This window comes from Chaetomium tenue (assembly GCF_020726465.1).
Source record: "Chaetomium tenue strain MPI-SDFR-AT-0079 chromosome Unknown F5144scaffold_1, whole genome shotgun sequence".
Taxonomy (NCBI): Eukaryota; Fungi; Ascomycota; class Sordariomycetes; order Sordariales; family Chaetomiaceae; genus Chaetomium; species Chaetomium tenue.
Genome location: NW_027117329.1, coordinates 5,571,248 through 5,588,335, shown reverse-complemented (window position 1 = coordinate 5,588,335; position 17,088 = coordinate 5,571,248). Strand labels below are relative to the sequence as shown.

Here is a 17,088-nt window from a genome sequence, read left to right as displayed (position 1 = left end):
TGGTTCAAGAAGGCGGGCGGGTTGAGATAAGGAGTGGCTATTTGTGTGGAATAGGGGGGTTGTGGTTTGCAAGTGTCAGGTGTCAGGGAGCTGTGACCGGGGACGACTATTATTATCCCTACCCCTTTTACTCGTCAGGGAACATCCAGAATACCCAATTATTCTACATTTCATTGCTGTCGTCGCTATGTAGGAGTTGATCCCCGCAGATGTACCTCGTAGCCAAAAATCACTGCCCAAAAATGGCCGGGGTAGAGCCCGCGCAGGTCGAGATGCCAGCGCGCAACCAAACCGCAGAGAGAAAACACAGCCAAATTCCAAGGTATCATGTCTACGAGCCCCAGCCAGACCGGCCACCCCTTTCCCAGCTGGCACACCCCTGGCACCTGATGCGATTACCATTCCACCTGTATCCAAACTCCGTTTTTGATGCCGCTCGCGCCGATGGGACGAGCGAAATGTAGGCTTAATCACTAGCGCTCGCTAAGCGGAGGGTTACCCCTGGGCGTCGACAAAGTTGTCTTCCGACGCCGTTGAGTCGGTCCGCTTGGCGCTACCTGGCAGGTTCTTCTTCATGTCCCCGTGGAAATTGACCAGGGGACCGTCCTTAGCCTGGCTGCCCGTTTCAGAGAGCATCTCTTGGATCTCGGTCGTGCTGGGGTGTGACGGATCGAGGGGTGGCGGGTTGGCCGGGGTCTGCGGTTGCTCCTCCGCTGCCGGCGGCTGCTCCTTTGCCAATGGTGGCTGCGGAGTTGGCTCGCTATCGCCAAAGTCTATCAAATCGCCGGCTGCGCTGGGGGGGTCCTTCGGCGGTTCGTTCACTTCGAGTGATGCCCTGGGGGGGATGACGTTTTGTTGATTAAATTTCTGCCCTTTGATAATCGGGTAGATGGCCATTATTTGTGCCGCCTGCTTCTCAGGGGTCGTTCCGTCTCTGCACGCCGTTAGCACGTCATGTCTCCCGGCGGCAGAATATGGGGTCGTCTAACATCGTAGCGTTGATGATCCATTCGAGGTCCTCTTCGCCCTCCTCCGGTCCGCCTGGCCCGCCCTTTACCGGCCTGAATAGTTTGGGATGCCACTCGACGCCGTCGTTAGCTCGCTTGGCCGCCTCTTCGCGCTGGACTTCTTCGACCTTAGTTTTCTCGTCCGTTGCGAGCTCGTGGTTGCGCTCCTTGACCGCTTGCGACGTCTTGGCCCACAGCCGCTGCGATTCCCGCTCGGCTTGTTCCTCGAGAGGTCGGCACGTGGGGGCACTGGGCTTCGATTTCAAGGCGTTGAAGAACATCTCCCTTTGCGCCGTCTGTCTGGTGTTAGCCTAGTTCATCCAAAGCGGATCGGTCAACTCACCTTCACATTCTTGATGTACATTTCCTCGCTCCACAACCCAGAGAGCTCGTAGAGTATCTCACCAGTGTGGTCGTTTTTGATGACGCCCCCAATGGCGTTGTATGTACCGCTAACCCACCCTTTAACCTTGAAGTCAATGTCGGCTGATAGCCCCGTCTCTGGGCACCGCACGAAGCTGTGGTCCCCGAGCTCGTACTTCATCTTGCCAAACAGAATGCCCCTGGCGTACATGTTCGGCTGCGTGAGAGTACTAGGGAGTTATTAGTCGACTGAATCTACCCTCATGGTCAAGGAGTGCTCACTATCGCTCGCCCTTCGTGGGGTCGGCACCCCGGTTCAGGAGTGACAAGATGGCTGTTCCTTCCATCATACTGGCGGCGGAATTGCCCAGAAACTTGCTCCTAGGCTTGAGTGTTCCGTCGACCCGGATGTTGTGCCCTGGTACCATGTAAAAGTAACTCGACTTGGGCGGGTGGTGCGATGTCTGCTCCGAAATGTAGTAGGCCCGGGTGTTGTCGGGGAAATCCCAGTAGCAGCTAAAGACCTCGCCGAGGACGGGATTCAGGGGTTTCTTCACTCCCCTGGATAGCATCAGCACGAGCTCCTATGATTCCATAACGCCAGTACACCAACCCGGGGAAGCACTTACGGGGGCCGGATGTGCCAGCCGCTCAGATAGAATTTAACTACCGCGACGAATCGTTCAACGGGGTCGTCAATTTCGGGGATCGGTAGGAGCATTTCGGGGTGGCACATGAAGCTGTCCGCGGATTGTTAGCTTCGATGGGCCAGTGTTCAACAGTCGAGACCGTCAAGGAGACGGTTGGGCCATACTTGGTGATCCGTTCCAGCATGCTGCGCGGTTCCAGGATGAAAGTCGGGAGCACCACCCTGCTCAAGTCGGCACCGGGCCGCAGTTGTGATATAATGTGGGACAAGACTACGCTGAGATCAGCCTCTCCTTCTCTTTAATATGTCGCTACCGTGTGTTGACAGACCATTTCCCTGGTCGGGCTCGACCACGAGGGTGTCATCGTCGACTGGATCCGCCGCTTCGCTAGAGGACCGACTGCCTGGATGTGAGAAAAGTTGATTAGTATAAGTCAACACCTCTTGCCTCGAATTTTAGTGCTGGAAAGAGCCCAACCAAGTCGCCCTCCCTCCATCCTTTCCCTGCCCTATACCAACAACTCTCTGGAAGGAACAGAATCACACAACTCACTAGCATTCGAGATGGTCCGGCGACGGCCAGACACGAGTCCCATCATTTTTTCCAAAGATCTAGGGCCAGACCGCCCTTTTTCAGCTGTCGTTAAGCTCTTGAGAAAAAGGGAAGAAAAATAAAGTGGGGTAGGGTAGCTAGGAGAGGATATTGTTGGGGATAACTTCGCAAGCGAGAAGCTCAGATCCGCTTGTCAACTTTTTCTTTCTATTTCGTTTCTATCGTCGAGACAGGCGCAATGAGCCCCCAGACCCGGACGCATGGAGTAGTTCTGGAGGGGCGGGATGATTACGTCGTTAAACAGGCAGCACCATGCACCATTCAGCTGGCTGAGAAGTTTGAACGGCAAACGGGATTCGCAGGTTGACAGACTCCCGCACACCGCATCTCAGCGAGGTCGGGCGGGGCATGGAGGGGCGCCTTGGGGGCAGGCTGCGATGACGTGGGTGGGGCCCGGGTTCCCTTACACCTCCGGGTTTCCGTCTGCCAGACCCAGGCCAGACAGGCAACCCAGCATTCAGCACGTGTCTAGTGGGCATGTATGTAAGAGACATCCATGGTGGTCCATTGCGTCTAGATTTCCCAGAAATCTTGATCTTGGAAGTGAAGGTTAGGTTCATACGTACGAAGCAGTTAGTTAAGTTAGTTAGTTGATACCCACCCACTGTTCGTGGAACTGGCTCGTCTGGAAGCCAGAGCAGAAAAGTTGCTGAAACCGAGCCAATCCAACCAACAAGTTGCCATCAGCCACCAACTGTTTGTCTCCAAGCTGATCTGTGCTTCCTATTTCGTCTCTCTTTCGTCCATGGGGAACCCCACGTGGTGGAGCGAGGGTGGTGGCCCACACGAGCTTCTGTTCATACCCCTGCCCGGGGATGTCGGGGCGTGAGACAGGTCTCCGCCTCCGCAAATCTCGCCCAACTCAGCCACAGCAGAGCGGTCACGAGCTGGATTCTTGAGCAGGTTGGAGGAAGGGAAGCTCGCTCGCCGGTGAACCGATATGGCGGACCTGAGGGGAAAGAAAATCCATGCTTGAGAGACTCGGAAGAGCAACCCTGGACCCGCAATCCCTTTTTTGTTCTCTTATTTTTTTCGGTTTGTTTTTCGCTTGCTCGAGAACGGGGCCTGCGTTTCGTGTTAACTATGTAGTTAACTGTGTCCTCCTTGTTGTCAATGGGGTGACAAACTGGACTGGCTGCCATTGGGCGACAACGCACAGTTGGACAGACAACACCACCTCCACCCGGGTATTCCTCGTCACCCACAGGAGAAGATTGTCACGTCAGCACGAATGATGATCTGGCATCCGGCTATGGCTTGTGACTGCTTGGTTGCAACAAAACCTGTTGTTGTTCCTGAAGATCGCAAGGTTTGTGGAGGGAGCGGGCCCCATGCTAGTTTTGATTGCGGTGTCTGGCCCTGTAACACCCCCGGTGGAATGACACCCCCAGCAGTTTCAGGTGCGCGCTGCCGTTGAGCGGGCCGCCCGAGGCTTGTTGGTTCGGATCCGGACGGCAGGGCCTAGAATATGAAGACTCTGAAGATACGGATTGTTAGCCTCGACTCCAAAACCCCCAATACGAACTTTCAGCTCCTGTTCGGCTGGGGCGACAATAGGGACGCTTGGCTTCGCATTGGCCCCACGAGGTTGCACTCCAAGAGCGAAATATTAAGGGCGCCCGGGCGCGCCACAGCAACCGGGAACCGGCAGGTAAAACGGTCGTTGTAGCCCCAAGTGTGGAGAAACATTGACCGAAGTGCGCTGCTGGATTGCGGTTAACCCTGGAACATAACCCAGATCGGTGCTTGCACTGATGCTGCATCAGACGAGATCCAGGGGAACCGAGACCTGGAATGAGGAAAAAAAAGGGGTTTTGCCGAATCTAGAACCACCACAAAACACAAAATCCATCCTCAGTTTTGCTCCTGCCCAAAAGCTACGATTGCCAGATTGACTCGGGGAACCCTGGGCATCCAATGCCAACGCAGGACACGGCGCTTCGAACCCTGTTTAGGAAGTCGATCCCTCGCTTTGCGTTCCTTGCCCCGCCGAACACGACCGCTGCCCGCTGCAAGCAACCTTGAAAGGTTCACTTGGCTGCTCACTCCTTCTCACCCGCCGACGTTTCCACTTTCTTAGCAGCGACCACACACCTTCATCTCGGTTGACCAACCCGGCCTTCCCTATCGCAATCGGGTCACATGCGATACCCGGAGCCCGACAGCAACGGGCCTATTTGGCGGCTCTGCGGTCAATTGTCGGGCTGCCAGGCGGACAGCAGCAGCAGCAGCAACAACAGCGAGCACATGCTTGCTTTCCCTTTCCGTCTCCAAAGTAACGTCCCATCTAGGCCCCGTCCTGCGCCACCGCCGTCGAAGCGCCAGCCCAGCCCATGAAGAGCTTGGCCTCGAGATAGTTAGCTAGCTACGACATCCGAGCGAAATGACAGAGAACGAGCCTCCCGCCCTTGGTGTGCACGACGATGGCCGAGCCACGCGGAGCCGCCGCATTATGGGCAAGCTCTTTGGCCGCGACCGCGAGCGAAAGGCAACCCGCGACGACGGCGGCGACCTTAACGACTTCTTGCACGGATCTACCGACAAGTTGCAGGTCACCCACCCGGTGCCCCCCGTGCTGACCAGACTCGATACCAAGACCGCCCCCCGATACCCCAATGCCCACAACGTCAACACCGCCAGCGAACCCAAGACGCAGGAGTACGTTGTACGGCCGCGCGATCCTCCCGCGAGAATCAAGAAGGGGAAGGGGTTGTCGGTGAGGTTTGTGAATTCGAACCCAGATGTCATTGGGGATGGCGGCGACGAGTGTGAAGTTCCCACAGTCGAGATATCAAGACGCAATAAACAAAGACCACAGCCCAGCCCCTCTTCCATGGCACCACCTAACCGATCTGCAAACCTCGGAGACGGCCCCCGAAACCCATTCGCAGACCCGCCGGGAGAAACATCGGTGAGGGACGCACGGGCAAGCCCTGGGCTGCGGCGCACCCAGACTGGGCACTCACCCAACCCGGGAGGCAACAATGCTAGCCGATACCTGGGCATGCCTGCCGCCCAAGATGATAAACGTAGATCGTTTATCGAGGTACAACAAGCCCAGATGCGAGAGGCAGAAGGACGAGCCTTTGCACAAGCCGTACGGTCAGCGTCTGGAGACCAGTCCAGGCAACAAGAGCGGCCGGATTCCTCACCCGCATCGACCAACCAGGAGGTGGAATCGCCCATCGCCATGTCACCAGATTCAATGCATGCGCCACAGCTACAATCGCCAGCTCACTTCGCGAACCCCCCTCAAGTATCCTCCAAGGCACACCGGCCGGCACCCCCGATCCCACCGCCTTCTCGAGAACCACGAGAATCCCCCCCGTCGCAGAGTCAATATACCCTCACCAGCCAACCGTCCAACTCGCCCGACCGGTTAAACAGGACCCCGAAGTCGGAGAACAGCCCCGCAACCCTCTATTCGGCGGCCTCCAGTTTCCAGCGCCCGTTCCCGGGATCTAAACAAGGAACTATTTCGGAGAAGGGCTATGGCTCACCCGTCCAGCAGCAGGGATCCAGTTTCCAAGACGTCGTAGCGGCTGCCTCAGACGACGCTATGAATGCGTTCGTGACCCGCACGCGCCACTTGTTCGAGCTGTTTCGTCTCCATGGCGAGAGCGTGCGGTCATTGGCCTCGTCTACCCCCCCGGAGATGGCACGGGCGGCTCTCTGGTGGTTCCTGATCGGTCGGACAGCGCTGGAGGTTGCCATCCGCGACCGTCCCTCCACCCCCGAGTCCCAGATGAAGAATGACATGGCGAAGCAGCAAGCATACGCCGATCTGGCGAAAAGCTACTGGCTTTTGGAGGAAGCGATGCCCGAAGTTGTCAATTCCGGACGGAGTCCGGTTGACAAGGAGGCTGAGGGTGTCCGGACTACCATTGTCTCTAGCCTCCGGAAACTAGCCGTATCAATGAAGCGGAACGGCTTTCTGCCGCCCGAGGAAGCATTCCTCCCCCAAACGGTCGACAGAACAATCTGGCTCGACTATCCACCTTTATCACAAGACATCACATCTTTGCTCTGTGGTTCGAGTTCTGCTCTTGCCCAGAGTCACGCCTCCTCTGGGATGACGATACTGGAGGCGTTGCCGTTGGCCGACACCGCAACCACTTTCTGCTTTGCCCGCTTCCAGGTCGATGCGTTCCTGATGGAGCAAGGGCGAGAATCGCGGCGACTCTATCTTCCATGCTTCCTATCAACTGTCCGGCCGCAGACACAGCCGGATATACTTTTCATTCTCGCCAGCCAGAACGGTGCGGTACAACTTCGGATATCTGGAAACAAGAACACAGGCCCGTGCTGGGAAGAGGTCCGCTGGCGTCCGGAAAATTGTAACCTGGAAGTCAAGTTACCCCGAGGATTCCTCCTGCTCGTGCAGTGCACACAGCAAGCATATTCCACCCTGCGCAGCATGTACGAGTTTAGCGCAAAGGTCCATTCTAGCCTCTACCCGAGGCAGGACGAGAGCTGCCTTTTCAGGTCGACTCTCCGAGCGTTCCAGTACTTTGACAACGACCCACAGGCAAGGCAGTTCCCGAAAGATTCGACACTCAACTGCGAGATCGCCCTGTTTGAGCGCCTCTTCAGGGAGGGGGCGGCCACAGGTCCTCGCACTTACCATAAGGGCTACCGTATCGCGGTTGTCACAGGCCCGCGGACCAAGACCTTGAGTGGTGTCAACCAGATGTACCTCCCTCAAACTCCCATACAGTTCGGCTTCTTGCGCAGCGAGGCGAATGACCCCGCCCTCTCGCTCAAGTTCGAGAATGGCCGGTTCAAAGGCAACATGGTGCTATCGTTCGCAGACGAAGCGGAAAGGCTGCGGATGCATAGTTTGCTCATAGGGACCGCGCTAGACCGGGGCGAAAGTGTTTCCGGCGAGGCACCCCTGCAAGGGGTGTGGTTCTCGGAGAGGTACGGCGATGCCTCTAACAAGGGCCTGCAGGCCCTGTCTGCTTTGGCATGGAACAAAGTGAGGGTGATCAACTACGACGATGACGGCGAAAGGCCGTCATGCGTCCTTGCTGATAGGCTCCGCGTGGTTTACGAGTTCAAAGAAGGCACCCTCACCGACCGCATTAACGTCGCCCCGGGCGAGCTCAAACTCCGCCTCGATGTACAGAACCCGAGCTGTCTGATGGTCTTCCGCCAGCCTCAAACCGACATCACCCTCGCCGTTACCGAAGCCAATTCGTCCCGCAATCTCTCGGGAGGCCTTAGCCAAGCCCTTGAAAGCGTCAAACAATCCGCCACCATCCGTACCTTCATGTTCCCCAACATCAAAGAACTTCACGCCTTTGAAACGGCCATCACAGGCTTTAAGGTGCTCTTTGACGGCACCGCCGCCGCCTTCGCCATCTCGCGTCGCCGCATGGTTGTGCCGATCCACAAGAAGTGGGAGGCGGGCGCGACGAGGATCCAAGTGGTGCAGCAGGACGGCGTCTCCCAGCTGCTGGCCTTCTTCGAGGACTTCAGCCATGGCCAGTGCATGGGATTCCATCTCAAGGGGACCGACGTCTTCGAGTCGTTCAACCGCAGTGGAAAGGCCGGGCTCAAGATCGACGACGCCAAGTTCCCACTGCCCAAGACGCTCGCCCCAGATGCGGATAGCGCGCAGCAAGCGGCGGATGCGGCGTTCTTGTGTCTGGATTTGCCGGAGCTACCGGGAGAGCATGACGATATCTCCATCCTATTTGATAATGAGGCGGGTAAGTTACATACATACCAACGCCCGGCTATGTAATGATGACAGTGTGCTGACTGCATGTGAACAGAACGTGATAGGCTCGTCGCTTGCCTCCCGGCGCCAGTTAAAGCACCGCGGCTACCGAAGATCAAGGGGATGTCATGAGATGTTGGAAGAGGTTATTAGCTGAGAGAGACGGGGCAAGCATGCGATTGAGGGATACCTATCTGGCATTGATAACACGAGATACCCTCTGGAATCTATTTAGCTTTTTGTTCAAGATTTGAGTCCAATGTGTGTTATGTGTCGTGTCCCCTACGGTCATGCCGGGGTCATCGTACCCTGATATTTCGTACTGACACCAATGGATGCGAAATTTGCCACAAAACAAGGGACTCGATTTCCCCTCATCGGCGTCCTGCCCTCTACTGGTTTTGTTACAGAAGATGAATTACAAACAACCCCTACTCGGCAGGTACCTGAACCAACGCCTCAACTCCATTGCAAGCCAGTGGGTAATTTTGATCCCGCTTGATGCCAACCAAAGAGATGTGCCTAAGCTTCTTTTCATCCCATATTGTATGTTCCTCTTGTTTCTGAGTGTCTCCCAACCAAATTCATCAAACTCTCCTTCCTCCTCCATCTCCCTAATACCGCCTCCTCGTCGGCTCCGGGCTCGGCGACCTGGTCGGGCTGCGGGAGCGCGGCCTCGTCTTGAGCCACTTCTTAGTCGACAGCTCCAGCTCGCGGTCGAGCTCCGGGCCGGGGTTCTTGCGGTGGATAAAGTTACAAAACCCGCCGCGGACGCAGCCCTCACCACTATTCAGGCGGCAGCAGGCCTCGCGGAAGTCGGTGACGGGGCTGAGCTCGCAGTAGATGGGGCGCGCGGCGTACCAGCGCGAGTTGAGGTCGTCGCAGGCCTTTTGCGCGCTGTCCTCGTACTTGAAGCGCGCGTAGACGTTGCCGATCAGGTGGTCGTTGTTGTTGTCGCACACGACCAGCTCCTCCACCTCGCCGTACTTGCACATCTCGCACCAGATGTCCTCGTAGAAGGCGTCGAAGTGGTTCTGCAGCTGCGACGCGTTCATGCGGTTCTTGGGGTCGAAGGCCGGGTTCTGGTACAGGTTCGGCATCAGGATCGTTTGGCTGTACGACGGCTTGACGTGTTTGCGGCTGCACCGGTCGCCGTGCCGGCATGCGCCGATCTTGTAGTAAAAGGAGCAGTTAACCTTGTCCTGCTCCGTGCCGAAGATGGACGCGAGGAAGTTGGCCATTGTTGGGGCGTTTGGGGGGGTTGAGGTTGGTTTGGGGTGTCGAGGTAGATATCGGCGACGGCGCGGGTAATAAGATTGGATTTGCTGGCTGTCGACGCGGGGGGTGTGGTTGATGGATAATTGAGGCGCGATCAAGGTCGAGATTTGGCGATTTCAAGGCGCGGGATGGTGGCAGGCAAGAAAATCGCCGGGTCCTCGCCACAAGTGGCTGACAAATTATCATTGGCTGAGCTGCAAGGCGAGAATTCGCCAAGACAAGGCTGAATAACGCTGTGGCTGAAGCTGCTGGTGCGGAGCACTGGAGTTTCTCCAACATTCCGTCCGGCTGGCAAAGATTCCATTGAACCCACTAGCAAAGCCCAGCCTCTCTCAGGCACTTTGACCTCGTCGTCTCCGGCAAAGACGCCGATATGCTTGTAGCAAGCTTGCATCAAGCCAATCAGCCATGACCCCTCTCAGCTAACTTGCCAGTTGTAAGACAACGCACTGCATAAGCCAATCGCAATGCTGAGCCCCCCGGATGGCGTTCTCGTAGGGCCCTGCCGAGACACGAAACGGAAACGGAGCAGAGCACCTCGCTAACTAGTGTCGACGACAGAAGCAGTTTGTTTCTGTCTCCCCTCATTCCCAGCCTCCCAGTGTCACATCGAGATCGGGGGCTGCAATTCGCTTGCGCAGGGGATGATCCGCAATTCCATCTCCTCACGTGGGTAGTAAATTGCGACGAGCGCGAGAGGAGGATATTCGGTAGATCCGGTGCCGAAAACGTTGTTGCTAAGAGGTCCGTTCAGAGGTTGTTAGTCACTGTGTCGGATCTACAAATTACACAGCCGTCGACCATTGCTTTACGTTAGTTACCTAGCTTCAAAACCTGCCGAATTTCCTTGACACATGTAAGTTCTCAAACGACTCTTGCCAAACCGGGCTACCCTAGGCAAAAAAAGCCGAACTCCTCCAAGTGCGGGTGCCGACGAAATCTTCGACTGGAGGAACAGAAAGATAAGCTATTCGGAAGCTCAAAGTCTACATTTTCTTCAAACAGGGTTTCTCTATCTCTTGACCTTTTCTTGATTATCTTTACATTCCCTCTCTTTTCTTGATTCCTTCCTCCCCTTTGGAGTTCGGCTTTTTTGGCCAGAGGGTGCGGGCTCAGCCAGGTTACAATCTGGCTTCTGGAAAACCGAGCAACTGGGCCGCTGGATGGCTGGTGCCGAGATTTTCGGCGGGGATCCCGACCCCAGCATACCCCACCCTAATCAATCCAGGGTCTTGGGAGCGGCCTCCCCCAACGATGATGCAACTTGCTTCTTTCTTCACTTGGGGTTGTGAAGCGTGAATTAAGCTCAGACAAACGGCGGGCCACGCAGGGCTTTCGTTTCGGCGGGGGTTTCCCCTTCTACACGGCAGTCTGAGACATGGATATCAATCACACAAACTGGCGAGCATCATCAAAACGTTTCTCGAGCGCTTGCAGCTGCAGCCGTCCGGATTGGAGACCGGCGATATACCAAGTTACTCCAAGTTTTCTGGAGACTGCCAAGGTTGCGCAATATCTCTTGCGGCTTGGTGGGTGGGCAATGCGGGCAATGCCAGCTGTCCCAGGGTTCACCGACGAAATTGATGGGGGAACCCTTGCTCCGTTCTGCACCGTTCAGCTGATGAGAAAACCCCTTGCGTGGTGCTCCGGCCACGTACCTTGGAACGTTCGGAGGGCTGGTTGTCGCTGGACAGAAATCCTGGCTTCACAGCTGCAGAGCACCACGCTTAGTAGCTGACGCGGAGGCCGACCCGCTTCAACCAGCGCACCCACTGCACACCTGCACTAGGTAAGCTTGCACCACAGGGCCGGCCCCCGCTCCAGACCCATCTGACGTAGCACCCCGATCTAACTGATCGCCATCCCAGCTGGACCTTGTTGCGGCTGGGGTCATGCCAAGGCGCTCGGAATCCAAGAACACAATTCATGTTCCAGCCTTCACACACAGCATCTATCTTGCTGTGCACTTCACATTTTCCCATCTCCCCCCCCTTTTTCCCGCAAAGTGCCCATGTTCGCAGGCAGGTCCAGTTCCTGCGTCCCACTTAACGTGAAAGGCTCCCCCCACCAACAACGTGTGCGGATTCAATTCCCCTTTCGTTTCCGTTTTCCTTTCCCCATTCTCGCAACTGGTGGTGCTCTTTGTGCCGCACTTGCCGCCCTAGCGGAGCTACAGACCCAGTTCCGGCCGACTAAGCTGTGACCTGACAACCCGAGCTAGATTGCTCCCACCAACAAACCTCATCTCAGTAACTTGCTTCCGTTGCCATTGAACCAATTGAGGACCAGGTGTACGGCTGCAAACGCAGCGGAAACCGCTGCCCAACATGGCGACGACTCACGCCGCGAATGAGCTCAAGCAGCAGGGTGCTATCGAGGCATCGAGAGATCCCGAAAGCAACGTGACGGCCGAAGACGCGGAGCGCAAGATCGTCGAAGACAGCCGGGAGGCAGGCGTAACGGCCTTCACTTTCGATCCCGATGCTAGTCCAGAGGAGAAGAGAGCACAGGCGAGAGCCGTACGTTGTAGCCCCTCCCTCTCCCCTTCATGGATGTTGTATCTTCCTGTTCTCTGTTTGCGAGCGCTGACCACTCTCTCTGCAGGCGGTCCCCGAAGGATTTCACCGCAGACCTAAAGGCGTAGCGATCGTAACCGACATCGACGACGGTACCAAAGCCGATATCGATCTACCTTCGCCCTCCAAAGCTGGCGCAATCGAAGTTGCCAAGGGCGAGGATGGGAAGCCCCTCGCCAACGGCGCGGCCGGCGAAGAGGAAGAAGACTGGAGCAAGACGGGTTGGGCGCCCAGGTTCGGGTGGCCTACAGAACCCACAGACCAGGGCGACGACATGCTGGACCACTCGACATGGGTCGAGTCCCAGCTATCCGAGCAGTTCTTTGGAGGTAGGGTCTTTCATGCCGCATCGAGAGTTTGCTTGGAGGCTTACAATTGTGCTACACAGACTGGTACCATAATGCGGCAGTCATTGCCTTCGCCTGCCTCGCCTCCTGGCTGGTAGCCGTGCTCGGCGGCGGCCTCGCTTGGGTGTTCATCGTCATGGCCATCTGCTCGACCTACTACCGCACCTCGATCCGCCGAGTGCGCCGGAATTTCCGTGACGATGTTACACGTGAGATGGCGCTCAAGAAGCTGGACACGGATAACGAATCTGTCGAGTGGATTAACTCTTTCTTGGTCAAGTTCTGGCCCATCTACCAGCCCGTTCTTGCGCAAACCGTCATCAACTCGGTTGACCAGGTCCTGAGCGGCGCCACTCCCGCCTTCTTGGACAGCTTGAAGCTCAAGAGTTTTACTCTGGGCTCCAAGCCGCCTCGAATGGAGCACGTGAAGACGTACCCCAAGGCCGATGACGACATTGTGATTATGGACTGGATGTTCAGCTTCACCCCCAACGACACGGCCGACATGACCTCTCGCCAGCTGAGTAACAAGATCAACCCCAAAGTCATTCTAGAAATCAGAGTGGGTAAGGCTATGGTCAGCAAGGGCCTTGATGTGATTGTCGAGGACATGGCCTTCAGCGGCCTGATGCGTCTGAAGATCAAGCTGCAGTTTCCCTTCCCTCACATTGAAAAGGTCGAGATGTCCTTCTTGGAGCGGCCAACGATCGACTACGTCTGCAAGCCGCTTGGAGGTGAAACATTCGGTTTCGATATCAACTTCATCCCCGGTCTCGAAAGCTTCATCATGGAGCAGATCCACGGCACTCTGGCCCCAATGATGTATGCACCGAATGTCTTCCCGATCGAAGTCGCCAAGATGCTGGCGGGTACACCCGTCGACCAGGCCATTGGTGTCATTGCCATCACGCTGCACGGCGCCCAGGGTTTGAAGAACACTGATAAATTCTCCGGCACCCCCGACCCCTATGCCGTGGTTTCCCTCAACAAACGGCAGCCGCTTGCGCAGACGAAAGTCGTCAAGGAAAACGCCAACCCCCGCTGGAACGAGACTCACTACGTCATCATCACCTCCTTCAACGATTCACTGGACCTTGACATTTTCGATTACAACGACATCCGAAAGGACAAGAAGCTTTGCTCTGCATCCTTCCCACTGGAGAACGTCGAGGAAGTCTATGAGCACGAGAACGAGCGACTCGAACTCAAGCACGACGGCAAGGCGAGGGGCGTGGCGCTTTGCGATATCCGGTTCTTCCCCGTTTTGGAGTCTAAGAAGCTCGACGATGGAACTATGGAACCGGCTCCCGAGTCGAACCAGGGTATCTTGCGGTTTACTGTCGAGCAGGCCAAGGAGCTTGATGGCTCGAAGAGCATGGTCGGCCTGCTTAGCCCTTACGCGATGCTTCTCCTGAACGGCAAAGAGGTGCATACCAGCAAGAAGCTGAAGCGGACCAACAACCCGATCTGGGACAACGGCTCCAAGGAGATCCTGATTACAGATAAGAAGAACGCCAAGCTCGGCGTCGCCATCAAGGACGATCGTGACCTTGCCGGAGATCAACTCATCGGGACATACCAGATCAAGCTGGAGGATATGCTAGATTTCATGGAAAAGGGACAGGAGTGGTACAACCTTGCCGGGGCCAAGACTGGCCGCGTCAAGATGATGGCCCAATGGCGGCCGGTGGCTATCTCGGGTATCGCAACTGGCACCGGCGGTTACAAGACCCCCGTGGGCGTCTTGCGGGTTCACTTCAAGTATGCCAGGGGGCTCCGCAACGTGGAGGCCCTGGGCAAGTCCGATCCTTATGTGCGAGTCGTCAGTGCCGGCATTGAGAGAGGGCGGACTGTCACGTTCAAGAACAACCTCAACCCCGACTGGGACGAAGTTCTCTACATTCCGCTCCAGACAGGGAGAGGCAGAATGCAGTTGGAGGTCATGGACGCCGAGAGTGTAGGCAAGGACCGCAGCCTGGGTCTCACGGAGATTGACAAGGCCGACTACATGGTTCAGGACGAGAATGGCGAGTGGCTCGTGCACGACGAGAAGGTCGAGCATAACGACGGGCTGCGCATGCATAACAAGGGCACTCCCAAGGGCGTGCTGACTTATACCGTGGCCTTCTACCCGACTCTCAACATTGCCGACCCCGAGGAAGAGGAAGAGAAGGAGAAGCAGATCGCGGCGAAGGAAAAGGAGATGGCGGAGAGGGAGAAAGAGGAGGCGGAGAAGGACAAGGAGGCCGCGAGCGACAAGGACAAGTCTTCCCTGGCCAGACCTTCTACGGATGCGCGGTCATCTGTCAGACAATCCTTGGACGTGCGATCCAACGACGCCAACGGCAACGGCAAGGGCAAGGAACCTGGCACGCCGTTGACACCGACCAGCCCTGCGTCTGCTATTTCGCCCCGGAAGTCTCGCGACGTCAGGGAACCGCCCAAGGTGTACCTCACACCCCAGGAACTGCTCGCTCACGAGTCCGGCGTGGTCATCTTCCGACTCATGGAAGCGGACCTACCCAAGACCCAGACCCGCATCGAGGTGTTTGTCGATGACATGGCTTTCCCGTCATATGTGTCTTCCACAGCAAGGTCACGGCAAAACAAGTTCGACGAGATGGGCGACTGCTTCATTCGCGAACTGGAGTTTTCAAAGTTGACCATCGTGGTTTCTGAGAGGACGGACAAGAACGACGACGCCCACAAACAGCAGCATACCTTGGCTCGTCTGTCGGGCAACACGCTTGATACCCTCAAACAATGCTTGGTAAGTAATGATATGTTTCATGTTGGTGGGACGCAAGCTAATCAAAGCAGAATAACCCCACTGTTCTCAAGATGAAGGGTGAAGATGGCGAGGTGTACTCGATCAGGGTGAGCCTCAAGTACGTCCCGGTCAAGATGCAGCTCGACCCAAGCGAAAGCATCAACAACATGGGCAACCTCCGAGTCGACGTTCTCGATGCCCAAGACCTCCCGGCTGCCGATTCCAACGGCAAGAGCGACCCCTACACCAAGTTCGAGCTCAACGGCCAGGAGGTCTTCAAGACAAAGACACAAAAGAAGACGCTGAACCCGGCGTGGAACGAGTTCTTCAATGTCCCGATTCCTTCCAGGACCGGCGCCAAGTTCAAGGCCGCCGTGTGGGACTGGGACTTTGCCGACAAGCCGGACTTCCTCGGCGGCACCGATATCGACCTAGGGATGCTCGAGCCTTTCAGAGCGCAGGAGGTCAAATACACCTTGGACGGCAAGTCCGGCGTGCTCCGTCTTCGCATGCTCTTCACACCCGACTACGTCACCCGTACCAGGCAGGGGACATCGACCTTGGCGGGCACCTTCTCCGTGCCAGGCAGGATCGTAACCGGCGTCGCCGGCGTCCCTCTCAAGGGCGGCGCAGCCGTTGCCGGAGCCGTAGGCCACGGTGTAGGCAAGGGAGCCTCGTTCCTCTTCCGCGGGCTCCGCGGCAAGAAGGACGATGGCGACAGCAGCGACGACGAGAGAAACTCGGCCGATGTCCCTCTGATCACCACCGAGGGCCCGTCTGAAAGCAAGGCGAATGGCAGCCCGCTTCACCACACCCGCACCAAGAGTGTGGGCGCGTCGTCGGTCCACAGCGCCATCATCCCCGGCGCGGCGTCGGGCACGGCGTCTTTCACCATCGTCTCGGCCTCGGGCTTCCCGCCGTCGGCCGACATCTACATCACGGTCACGCAACTGCGCGACGACGGCAAGGGCAAGCAGGTCGGCAAGACCAAGCACCGCAAGTCACCGAGCGGCACCGCCCGTTTCGATGAGACCTTCCGCATCCAATGCACGCCGGACGCCCAGTTCAAGGTCGAGGCCAAGGAGCACCACACCTTCGGCAGCGACGACCACCTCGGCGACATGCTCTACTTTGTCGACGAGTCGGGCTCCAACGCCGAGAAGACCCTGCCCGTCGGCAGCGGCACCGTCGTGCTCAAGAGCAACTTCGTGCCCACCCCGGGCTCCTCGTCCGCGATCGAGGACAGCGGCTCGGGCAGCAGGCTCGTGCCCGACAGCCCCAAGTCGGGCAAGTCGGTTGTGGGCGGCGTGCGCCGCAGCTTCTTGAGCAAGCGCGAGCTGAAGGTGCCCGGCCGGGATGGCACGCCTTCTTAGTGGGAGGGCGGCGGGGCGCGGGGGCTGGGGAGTGTGCGTGGGTTACGGGGGAGGTGATGACGGCATTGCATTGCGTTCTTATTTTTGGTGTTTTCTTGTTTATTTAGCTTAATATCTCATGATATTGCTGTGTTTAGCGTCGATACCTTGTTTGGTTGGTGGTTGTGGTTGAAGAAGCGGTTGGATGTTCCGATTATTCTGTCTCCTCTTGGGTTTGGGTAAGTGGATTTCATCCGGGGTGGGCTTGATCGGGTTGGTGAAAATGGGTAAACGACAGATTGGGTTAGAATATGGATAGGATAGGTCATGGATTGCTGCTGTGGGTTGCTTGGGCTTGATAGTTAGCGAACTATCCATCCCGGATGATGTGGCATCATGGCAGACTAG

The 17,088-nt window shown here is 56.9% G+C and overlaps 4 protein-coding genes across 4 annotated transcripts; 2 read left to right on the top strand and 2 right to left on the bottom strand.

Moving 5' to 3' along the window:
* Nucleotides 1–495: 495 nt before the first annotated feature.
* On the bottom strand, nucleotides 496–2,091 carry F5144DRAFT_589409 (uncharacterized protein; the record flags this gene model as incomplete). Its single annotated transcript, XM_066790037.1, has 5 exons — nucleotides 496–934; nucleotides 990–1,318; nucleotides 1,465–1,600; nucleotides 1,653–1,931; nucleotides 2,000–2,091. The coding sequence occupies 5 exons, from the start codon at nucleotides 2,089–2,091 to the stop codon at nucleotides 496–498; spliced, it is 1,275 nt and encodes a 424-aa protein (XP_066649397.1).
* A 2,567-nt stretch (nucleotides 2,092–4,658) lies between these two features.
* F5144DRAFT_74000 (uncharacterized protein) lies at nucleotides 4,659–8,591 on the top strand. Its single transcript, XM_066793383.1, has 2 exons — nucleotides 4,659–8,346; nucleotides 8,413–8,591. Exons 1-2 carry the CDS (start codon nucleotides 5,016–5,018, stop codon nucleotides 8,487–8,489), a joined length of 3,408 nt encoding a protein of 1,135 aa, XP_066649396.1. The 5' UTR covers nucleotides 4,659–5,015; the 3' UTR covers nucleotides 8,490–8,591.
* On the bottom strand, nucleotides 8,591–9,938 carry F5144DRAFT_558438 (uncharacterized protein). The gene has a single exon (XM_066788083.1). The coding sequence runs from the start codon at nucleotides 9,596–9,598 to the stop codon at nucleotides 8,972–8,974; it is 627 nt and encodes a 208-aa protein (XP_066649395.1). The 5' UTR covers nucleotides 9,599–9,938; the 3' UTR covers nucleotides 8,591–8,971.
* A 1,769-nt stretch (nucleotides 9,939–11,707) lies between these two features.
* F5144DRAFT_74026 (C2 domain-containing protein) lies at nucleotides 11,708–16,882 on the top strand. Its single transcript, XM_066793384.1, has 4 exons — nucleotides 11,708–12,154; nucleotides 12,240–12,540; nucleotides 12,600–15,328; nucleotides 15,379–16,882. The coding sequence occupies exons 1-4, from the start codon at nucleotides 11,963–11,965 to the stop codon at nucleotides 16,699–16,701; spliced, it is 4,545 nt and encodes a 1,514-aa protein (XP_066649394.1). The 5' UTR covers nucleotides 11,708–11,962; the 3' UTR covers nucleotides 16,702–16,882.
* The last annotated feature ends 206 nt before the right edge of the window (nucleotides 16,883–17,088 follow it).

Coding starts and splice junctions, on each gene's coding strand:
- F5144DRAFT_558438 (XM_066788083.1), bottom strand. CDS start 9,598: ATGGCCAACTTCCTCGCGTCCATCTTCGGCACGGAGCAGGACAAGGTT.
- F5144DRAFT_74000 (XM_066793383.1), top strand. CDS start 5,016: ATGACAGAGAACGAGCCTCCCGCCCTTGGTGTGCACGACGATGGCCGA. Junction 8,347..8,412: donor CCTATTTGATAATGAGGCGG/GTAAGTTACATA, acceptor GCATGTGAACAG/AACGTGATAGGCTCGTCGCT.
- F5144DRAFT_74026 (XM_066793384.1), top strand. CDS start 11,963: ATGGCGACGACTCACGCCGCGAATGAGCTCAAGCAGCAGGGTGCTATC. Junction 12,541..12,599: donor ATCCGAGCAGTTCTTTGGAG/GTAGGGTCTTTC, acceptor TGTGCTACACAG/ACTGGTACCATAATGCGGCA. Junction 15,329..15,378: donor ATACCCTCAAACAATGCTTG/GTAAGTAATGAT, acceptor TAATCAAAGCAG/AATAACCCCACTGTTCTCAA.